Below are 10983 nucleotides of genomic sequence, written 5' to 3'. Positions count from 1 at the left end.
CATATGTAAAAAATAATAAAATAATAGTATATAATAACTTTAAAATGCATATGTAAAAAATAATAAAATAATAGTATATCAAACTGGTAAAAATTACAAGATGAGAGGGCAAAAAAATATTTTAGTAAAATAATTACAAAAAAAGACTAGTATTTGTTACTAAGTTGTATCTAGATTGACACATGACCATGATTTTTTCGATTTATGAACAAGAGTTAAAGACTTGTGAAAATTGGTCTAGACCTTGTAATTTCACCTGATCAACCCATATGTCCCCTAGGCAATAGGTTTTATAGACATCTTTATATATCAACACTGCATCTATACCTATAAAGCCTATGCTTTTTTTTTCCTCGTCCCCTCTAGCTGTTAAATAGGGTTTGGTGACACAACTGTTCTGTCTTAATTCATGTTTGGCTCGAGGGGAGTAATAAAGTAGGATTGTATCTTCACCGTGTGGAGCTGGCAACATGGTTGTCATCCGGCTACTGTTTTCGACGTATCCACCAGTTAAGGAACATTGCAAAACATGCACAGCGACGATGTTGACACTTCAAAACCCGCCAGACATATTTGACTCGACTCAAAATGTCTGTCCTTTCTTCCTCAAACTCAATGTATATATATAATTCAGCCAGAGGGAAGTAACAGTCGACACCACGTACACAAAACATAAGCAAAATAAAGTGAGAGAAATTAGTTTTTTGTTTCCGGGAAACAGTTACTACGTACTTACTAGGTTTAGTAGGGGTTGCATTAAGGTTAAAACTTCTTCTGTTATCTGGTGGCATGGAGGGTGGGAGTAGTTTCAGGATTGGTAGTTCATCCATTTGGAGGGTCGACAGTGACACGAATATCTTCTCAAACTCTTTCCACCAAGAAGATGATGAAGAGGCTCTCAAATGGGCTGCCATTCAGAAACTTCCTACCGTTGCACGCTTGAGGAAAGCTTTGCTGACTTCATCCGAAGGGGAAATCAGCGAGATCGATGTGAAGAAACTTGGGTTGCAAGAAAGGAGAGCTTTACTTGAAAGGCTGGTGAGAACTGTTGAAGATGACAATGAGAAGTTTTTGCTCAAGCTCAGGAACCGAATTGATAGGTTAGACTCCCACTCTCATTTCTTCTTGTTGATTCTAATTAGAGATGTCTAATTTGATGGAAATGCACTGATGGATGGTTTCTTCTCCTCCTCATTTTGTTCTTCGGATTGGATGATATCAGAGTTGGAATCCATCTTCCTACTGTTGAGGTTCGGTTTGAGAACTTGAACGTGGAAGCAGAAGTTCATGTCGGAACTAGAGCCTCACCTACCTTCTTTAACTTTATGTTTAATATAGTGGAGGTAACTGGTACCAAATGCCAACTTTCATAAATAGTAGAACTTGATATGTGATCTTATTGAAGTACTGATTTCGTTACAATTTTTTAAGGGTTTGTTGAACTTTCTTCATATTCTTCCAAGTAGAAAACAACATATAACTATTATCCGGGATGTTAGTGGAATAATAAAGCCTGGCAGGTACCAATGCATTAGTGCAAATGAAGTTCTATTTATTCATATACTACTAATACTAGACCATGATTAACTAGCTAACACCTTTGGAGCCAGTATAACGCTTCCATTAATTTCCTCCGGTTCAGAATGACATTGCTTTTGGGCCCTCCAAGTTCAGGAAAAACAACGCTGTTGTTGGCGTTGGCTGCAAAACTTGATCCAAAATTAAAGGTTAGAGCATTAGTAAGGAAAAAATTAATTTTCTTATCAATATTTTCATATGTTTTTGCTCTCTATATTTTTTTCAATCTTGGATATCTAGCTAATATAGGGCGTGGCTTCTTGATCAGTTCTCTGGAAAGGTGACTTACAATGGTCATGAGATGAATGAGTTTGTACCCCAAAGAACTGCTGCTTATGTCAATCAAAATGATCATCATGTTGCAGAATTGACAGTCAGAGAGACCTTGGCCTTCTCAGCTAGAGTCCAAGGAGTTGGAACTCACTATGGTTAGTCTACATGAATGACTTAAAGCTCTATCTTGCATGCACACAATTGATGAAAAAATACATACATAAAAGTGGAATTCTATATAAACTTGAATAAATTGTATAAATGATAAAAATAAAAATAATTAAGTATAATTTAAAACAAAAAAGAAGATTAAATTCTTCAACATGCATACAAAAAAAACTTATAATAAAAAACTATAATACATAAATGTTCATCAATCACACATGACTGTGATATCACACTTTAAGAATTTCAATCTCATTATTTCCCGGACACCAATGAAAATAATCATTCCTAAATCTGGTTTGTCTAGAGAAAGAGTAACAACTTCAAGAATGATCAGTTCCTTCAGATGAATTCATCTATAATAGTATCCCACGTTTTGCTCTCACCCTCATTATAAGGTTACCAAGTCTTTGGGTACAGGCTTGAACCTAAATAGTACTCATATATGTACCCAACTTTTTTTTTAATGTGTTTGGAACGTAACCGGTGTATACCCATGAGGATCCAACATGTACCAAGTACAGGTATGTACCTGGTATGTGTACGACATGACTTTAGGAGGACCCGAGCTTATAGGCATTTAGCTTATATTCATTGTTAAATTCAATATTAAAATCATATGCTTCCATTTAAGATGAAATCTAAGTTTTGGCTATGTGAAAATGTGTAATATTTTGGCTTTCTGCAGATTTGCTTGCAGAATTATCTAGAAGAGAAAAAGAGGCAAATATCAGGCCTGATCCAGATATTGATGTCTACATGAAGGTAACACAAAGGCCATTGCTTGTCTGGGATGTGTTTTTCCCATTTAGCTTGCATGCCTCCCTTAACCTTCCTTTTATATATTGTTGAGTAGCTGCATGATAGCCTTTCAAACCAAAGAGAAAATTAAATATGGCAACTTAACAATTGTATATCTGTTCAGTTTTGGATATTCCTTTATTCTTCAACCTTTTGCTATTGATTTCAAATTTCTCACCCAAAAGAAATTTATAAAGTAGGTGGCATATTAGTGTAAAGGCAAACAGTGATAATTAGTGTATCAGCCATTTCCTATCCATACAGATATAAACAACTGATTATAAAGTGGCTGTCCTTTTGACTGACAATGATCAGGCTGTAGCAACTGAAGGCCAGAAGGCAAATTTGATAACAGATTATGTCCTCAGGGTAAAATCTATTCTTCTAAATTAAACCATCTCTCATCATCATGAATTCATCAGACTTTTGACAAAAATAGGTAAAAATAAAAAACTATTAACGTAAAAGGTGTAGTATAGAAACTATTTACATGACATGGATGATGTTGCTTTTATACACGGTTATCTCCTCAACTTCCATGTTGTGTAAGTTTTCATACTACAACTTTTATGTACATAATTTTTTATTTTTTATCTACTTTCGTAAAAAAATCGAATTCATTATAATAGTTTGTGTTAAGTTTCTTGTTTTTTTGCTATTCATTTGCAGATTTTGGGACTGGAGACCTGTGCTGATACTATTATAGGAAATGAAATGTTAAGAGGGATCTCTGGTGGACAAAAGAAACGCCTTACAACAGGTAAAACAAAACTCATTTCCATCTTGAAGTGTATCCCGTTTACTCAACTCAATATTTTTTATATGTGATCACCTTCAATAGTAATAAACCTTTAAATGCAGGAGAAATGCTGGTTGGACCAACTAAAGCTCTATTCATGGATGAAATATCTACTGGTTTGGATAGCTCAACAACTTTCCAAATTGTGAATTCAGTCAAGCAATGTGTTCATATTCTCAAAGGAACCGCAGTCATCTCACTCCTGCAGCCCACACCAGAGACTTACAATCTTTTTGATGACATTATACTACTCTCTGATAGTCATATTGTGTACCAGGGTCCCCGCGAACATGTGCTGGAATTTTTCAAATCAATGGGTTTTAAATGTCCTGAGAGGAAAGGTGTGGCAGACTTTTTGCAAGAAGTAAGTGGTCTTGTGTTCTGTCCCAATAATTTAATCTGTCTGCACTGGTAAAAGAATGTTATATACATTTAATTTTGACCATTAATTATTATGTTATAGGTAACATCAAGGAAGGATCAGGAGCAGTACTGGGCAGACAAAGATCAGCCTTATAGATTTGTCACATCCAAAGAGTTCTCAGAGGCACATAGATCATTTCATGTTGGAAGAAGCCTTGTTGAAGAACTTGCTACTGAATTTGACAAGTCTAAGAGCCACCCAGCTGCTTTGACAACCAAAAAGTATGGAGTAGGAAAATGGGAACTGTTCAAAGCTTGTTTATCACGAGAATATTTACTTATCAAGCGCCATTCATTTGTTTACACCTTCAAGCTTAGTCAAGTAGGTTTGAAAATTGGAATGTTTCATTTTATTGTTGACTCATCTAATGCTATTATTGTCTTACTGATAGCTTCGCCCTCCTTTTAGCTTTCTGTAGCAGCATTTGTTGCCATGACTGTTTTCCTCCAGACTGAGATGCACAGAGATTCAGTGATTGATGGCGGAATATATGTGGGTGCATTGTTCTATGGCCTTGTTGTGATTATGTTCAATGGAATGCCTGAACTTTCCATGGCTGTTTCGAGGCTTCCTGTTTTTTACAAGGAAAGGGATAATCTATTTTTTCCTTCATGGGCATATGCTCTTCCTGCATGGCTCCTAAAAATCCTCATGAGTTTTGTGGAAGTGGGTGTTTGGGTATTCCTCACCTACTATGTCATTGGTTTTGATCCATATGTTGGAAGGTAAAAACTAAGTTTCTATACATACTAAGCAAACATGTGAACTGATCTTTCCTCCCCGTCTCATTTTCGATTTGAATTTTGCAAACAATTAATGAATGTATTTTTATATCTATCGAATGCAGATTTTTTAGGCAATATCTTGTTCTTGTACTAGTAAAGCAGATGACTTCAGCATTATACCGATTTGTTGCAGCACTTGGGAGGGAATCGACAGTAGCTCTAACACTTGGGTCGGGTACAAATGCCACCCTTTTGGCTATGAGTGGTTTTGTCCTATCAAAAGGTACCATGAAAAAAAAGCAATCCCAATCGTTCTGTACTAACAATGCTACATATGTAGTTTAGAAAAGAGAATGATTTTTTTATTCATTGATTTACAAAGAGTTACAATGAGGGCAGAACTGGTTAGATAGATTCTGTAGCCAGTCTGATTACATAATAAATTAAATTAATCCTAGCAAAATATAGGATCAAATCAGACCTGATTATCAGATCAGAATCATACCTGATTCAAAGATAAATCATACCAGAATCAATATGATTTTATTCAAAGATAAATCCTACAAAGCTATATTCAGTTCTGAAAAATTATAACTATATCGACACTCCTTTGTTCCATAACTTTCATTTATGCCCACAGACAATATAAAAAAATGGTGGCTATGGGGCTTCTGGATGTCACCTACGATGTATGGACAGAATGCCATGGTAAATAATGAATTCCTTGGAAAGAGATGGAGACATGTAAGTTTATAACTAATCTACATTTTTATTTTTATGGCATCCTTATCATATAAATAATTTTACAATTGGATGTATTTTCATATTATAGATTTTACCTAACTCGACGGAGCCGCTAGGCATTGAAGTTTTGAGATCCCGGGGATTCTTCACTCAGTCATACTGGTATTGGATAGGTGTTGGGGCGTTGATTGGATATACATTACTTTTCAATTTTGGATACATCCTTGCTCTCATGTACTTGAGTCGTAAGTGTCTTCAACTGAAGTGTATAATAAATAATCTAATGTAAACCTATGTATTAATATCACAAAATTGATTTTGCAGCACCCGGAAAGCACCGGGCTGTTTTATCAGAGGAACCTCAAAGCAATGAACAGAATGGTGGTAGCAAAAAAGGAACTAATGTGCTGAGGCACATAAAATATAGTTTATCTCAGCACTCCAATAAAGGTACATCATCTCGTAACATCTGATAACATGGTACGGTCTACGTGAGTAATAGTTGATTTTCAATTAACATTGGAACTACTTCACAGGGAGAAAAGGCAAAAGGGTAAGTGGAAGCACATCTTCTCATACTTTACCTGCTAGTGGAATGGTTCTTCCTTTTCAGCCACATTCTATCACCTTTGATGAAGTAACATATGCTGTGGACATGCCACAGGTAATGTAGAAACAAAATAAATAAATAAATGACTTAAATATGTTTTTGATCTCTGAAATTTTTTCAGATTTTGCATTAGGTCCCTGAAAAAAAAATATTTTTTGTTTTGTCTTTGGCATTATGTTGGTTTGTCCCTGGAATATTTCAGGAGTTTTCTTTCCGTCCCTGAATTTTTTTTTTATCAGAATCACCTGTATGTTTTCCTTCAGATGGTGATGTTTCAAGTTAATAGAGCCAATGTAATAATGGTGGGGAGGAAATACAATTATTTTTCTAGGGACCAAAAGTCAAGAAAAAAATACGATAATTTTTTAGGGACCAAAACATATTTTAGCTTAAATAAATTGAAAACACTTGCATTTTCAACTTTCAATGAATTATTGTGGATTAAAAATTATCACATACTTGCAGGAAATGAGGGACCAAGGTGTTGTCAAGGATAAATTGGTTCTTTTGAAGGGTGTCAGTGGAGCTTTTAGGCCAGGTGTTCTCACTGCTCTAATGGGTGTCACTGGTGCAGGCAAAACAACTCTGATGGATGTACTTGCTGGTAGAAAAACTGGAGGATATGTTGGAGGTAACATCAAAATCTCTGGGTATCGGAAGAAGCAAGAAACATTTGCAAGGATTTCTGGATACTGTGAGCAAAATGACATTCACTCTCCTCATGTTACTGTGTATGAATCCTTGCTTTATTCTTCTTGGCTCCGATTGTCTCTAGATATCAATGTTGAAACCAGGAAGGTTGGTGTCTGAATTCTATGCCTCTTACTGGCTTTCATGTTTACTGTTTTTAGTTTAACATAGGCTTTTAACCAGTTTGAACACTTGATTTAAGCATTTTAGTCATGCTGCATCCTTGTGCAATGTGGCTTATTCAAATATTGTAGGACTTCACTTTTCCGGATTGAGCTACTGTGACAAGTCCATACATGAGTTTGCAAGTAAATTTTCTCAGTAACTGCATGAGGTCTGTTGTGAAATTTGAGGGGAGTAAAACACCAGGGAAATATCCATTAATAGGCCATCAGTAAACCACACAAATAACCTAGAGGCCACATTCAACCCAAAACCTTAAGACATAAGGTTTGCAGGGCCATGCCACTTATATGTTGCTCAACATGCCCATCATTATATAATGTGCGACTTCTTACTCGCACTTGTACTCCAACATCACCAAAACTGAAGTTATTTACCATTCATGATTGGCATTATGTCAAAAGAATAACACAGGAAACAAATTTTTTAGTGTTACAGAAAAAAAACACTTGCATGTTTAGTCAATGATACTAAGTTTCAAACTGACTAATGGTTGCAGATGTTCATTGAGGAAGTCATGGAACTTGTGGAATTGAAACCACTAAGGCATGTATTAGTCGGATTTCCTGGTGTTACTGGTCTCTCAACAGAGCAAAGAAAAAGGTTGACTATTGCAGTTGAACTTGTAGCAAATCCTTCCATAATATTCATGGATGAGCCAACTTCTGGGTTAGATGCAAGAGCTGCTGCTATTGTCATGAGAATAGTTAGGAACACAGTAGACACAGGAAGAACAGTTGTTTGTACTATCCATCAGCCCAGCATGGACATATTTGAATCTTTTGATGAGGTGAAAAAAACAGAATCATGTAGCAATTTTAGTATGCTCTTGTCCATTGCTGAGTTTCTAATCTTTTTGTCACTAAGAAATGCAGCTTTTCCTAATGAAGCAAGGAGGGCAAGAGATTTATGTGGGACCACTTGGACACCATTCATCCCATTTAATTAGTTACTTTGAGGTAGAAAATATAAATTTTATAAAAAATAAGGAATACAGAATTTATGCTTTGCTTCAAATCATTATCTACATTTAAAAATTTCACTAATGTCACACTTTCACCTTGAAGGGAATCCAAGGTGTCAGTGAGATTAAAGCTGGCTACAATCCAGCAACATGGGTGTTGGAAGTTACAAATTCATCAAAAGAAATGGAACTGGGGATTGATTTTGCCGAGGTGTTCAAAAATTCAGAGTTATGCAGGTATATTCGGTAACACATCTAATAAAACTACAGAATAACAGAACTCTAAAGTGATATGCTAGAAAGCACTTAACCGCTAGAAGTGCAATAATTTATTTGTTATTATTATAATTATTTACAATGGTTACTGATAATGGTTTTCGGCATTCTGTCTCAGGAGAAACAAAGAACTTGTTAAAGAATTGAGTACTCCAGCCCCTGGTTCGAAAGACCTTTATTTTCCTTCACAATACTCAACTTCCTTCTTCATGCAATGCATGGCTTGCTTGTGGAAACAACATAGGTCTTATTGGCGCAATACTCGATACACTGCCCTATCATTTATTTACTCAACTACTTTAGCTGTTTTGTTAGGGAGTATGTTTTGGAACCTTGGCTCTAAAATGTAAGATCAAACAAGAAGCTTGCAAATGTTATTTTTAATCTCATTTGTTTTGTTGCTACTATTTGATCTAACAGGAAGCTTTCACGTCAATTATTGCAGTGAAAAGCAACAAGATCTTTTAAACGCCTTGGGCTCCATGTATGTTGCTGTCCTCCTTATTGGCATTAAGAATGCTTATTCAGTGCAGCCAGTGGTTGCTGCTGAGCGAATAGTCTTTTATAGGGAAAGAGCAGCTGGAATGTATTCTGCTTTACCATATGCTTTTGCTCAGGCAAGAAATTCCACATTTTAAATTCATGTCTTTTATTTGAGTAATACTATATATACACCCTCCTAAATCATAATCTCCCTTCTCCCTAAATCTCAATAATGATAAATAGATGCACTTGATAACTTAAATACATAAATCAATGAAGCTTGCTTGATTTAGTTATTTGGAAGATTATTATTGTTGGCACAAAATGTTTCTATAAAATCAGAAAAAATAATGCTCTCAAAAGACGCTTAAGGTTATTCTCTAGAGAGAAATCTGATATTCATTCATAGAACACAGCTGCAGTATGCTACCTGGTTTATTAATACAGCTTACAAAAGTCATAGCTGAAGTTGCTTCTACCAAACAGCTTAATAACTCATCTACCCATCATAAATTCAAAGTCTAATAACACACTCCAGCAAGTACTAGTAAACTGCATAAAGCGTAATAATAAATGCACATCACAAAGTGCAACAACTACATCAGAAATTTCAGTGCATTAACAATTCTGAGGATTTGAAATTTTTGCTTCTAGTTACTTCATTATGTGTAAATAATTTACGTCTGCGTTTTTTCTTTCTAATCTACATTTTCTGTTGCAGGTTCTGATTGAGATTCCATATGTACTTGTACAAGCTGTGGTCTATAGCCTTATAGTTTATGCAATGATTGGTTTTGAGTGGACTGTGGCTAAATTTTTCTGGTTCCTATTCTTCATGTACTTCAACTTCCTGTGCTTCACCTACTATGGCATGATGTCAATGGCAGTGACCCCAAACCAACACATTTCTTCTATAGTTTCAACTGGATTCTATTCAGCATGGAATATCTTCTCAGGGTTCATAATCCCACGGCCTGTAAGTTTTGTCCTTCTTTCTATGAAGTGCAATGTATATTCATACTTTCTAAGCATATAGGATGGTAAGTTTATTTCATTTTAATTTTGGCATGGTCTAACAGAGAATCCCAGTGTGGTGGAGGTGGTACAGTTGGGCAAATCCAATTGCTTGGAGCATGTATGGATTGGTGGCTTCACAATATGGAGATATAAAGGAAAACATCGAATCCACCGACGGGACAACAACAGTGGAAGACTTTGTAAGAAGTTACTTTGGTTACAAGCATGATTTTCTGGGAGTGGTTGCAACTGTGATTGCTGCATTTGCAGTAGTTTTTGCATTGGTCTTTGCCATATCAATGAAGATGTTTAATTTCCAAAGGCGTTAATAACGCAGTCACGTATTTTGTATAGGATGTTCCACGTATCATTTTGTAAGAAAATATCCACAAAGCTCTGTACTCGTTTATTTTTCAATAATGTGTATGGTAGTCCGACAATAGATAGTCTATGTAACACTAGATATTATTAATGAATGCACATGTCAAGGTTTCTTTACTTCTAATTTTGAGCATTATGGTGAGAAATTTTCAACATTAGTGAAAGGTTATATCCTTTCAGGGAAAATATTTGTCTCTTCATATTGTATTTTTTCGTGAAAGTAAAAAATTATTAGGGACTCAAGTCCCCCAAAAAAGTATTAGAGACCAATAACAAAATTTGTTAATTTTTTAGGAACCACATTAAAACATATTTAATCTTTTAAATGATTCTTAGATGATTTTCATGAAAAATGATTATTAGATTATAGATAATAGGTTTATTATGGAACAAATGAATGAAATAGAAAATATTATTACTGGGTTACTTTGGATTGTCTTATGCGACATTTCTATCCAATGAAATTTTAACCCTTAACATTTGATGAGTAAATCTTAGCCCTTAAGTCCTTAACTAAAAACAAGGCTGAGAAAATTTAAGGCAGAATTATAATTTTGCTCTCCTAACTTTTTAAATTTATGATTTTAGTCTCTTGGATTTTAATTGTAACATTTAATCCTCTAAGTCTTATAAATTGGCGATTTTGATCCTCCTGATAGATCATTAACAAATAATTTTGATGAGTTGAGTTATTAAGTTAACTATAAATTAATCAAAATCATTAATTATTAAAAAAATTGAATACAAAATTATTAATTATAATTTTTCACAATATGTGTTCATCTTCTTCTTTGCAAACATCTCTTTTATCTTTACTGCTGCAGGCAAGTCTAATCTTTTAATAATCTTTTATTAAAGTTTTTTATTAAC

At 34.8% G+C, this 10983-nt stretch overlaps 1 protein-coding gene across 1 annotated transcript; it reads left to right on the top strand.

Moving 5' to 3' along the window:
- The first annotated feature begins 650 nt into the window (after nucleotides 1-650).
- Nucleotides 651-10230, top strand: LOC100791601 (pleiotropic drug resistance protein 1). Its single transcript, XM_014773840.3, has 24 exons — nucleotides 651-1100; nucleotides 1223-1343; nucleotides 1432-1520; nucleotides 1643-1727; nucleotides 1847-2006; nucleotides 2705-2781; nucleotides 3133-3186; nucleotides 3487-3577; nucleotides 3679-3980; nucleotides 4080-4361; nucleotides 4449-4765; nucleotides 4888-5048; nucleotides 5406-5509; nucleotides 5598-5754; nucleotides 5834-5959; nucleotides 6046-6173; nucleotides 6585-6917; nucleotides 7492-7782; nucleotides 7868-7951; nucleotides 8060-8193; nucleotides 8351-8578; nucleotides 8678-8849; nucleotides 9437-9691; nucleotides 9795-10230. Exons 1-24 carry the CDS (start codon nucleotides 790-792, stop codon nucleotides 10059-10061), a joined length of 4329 nt encoding a protein of 1442 aa, XP_014629326.1. The 5' UTR covers nucleotides 651-789; the 3' UTR covers nucleotides 10062-10230.
- The last annotated feature ends 753 nt before the right edge of the window (nucleotides 10231-10983 follow it).

The sequence above is a fragment of the Glycine max genome, chromosome 3 (genome assembly GCF_000004515.6).
Source record: "Glycine max cultivar Williams 82 chromosome 3, Glycine_max_v4.0, whole genome shotgun sequence".
NCBI classification, from domain to species: domain Eukaryota; kingdom Viridiplantae; phylum Streptophyta; class Magnoliopsida; order Fabales; family Fabaceae; genus Glycine; species Glycine max.
The sequence above is the reverse complement of the archived record's forward strand: the minus strand, read 5'-3'. Positions and strand labels throughout refer to the sequence as shown.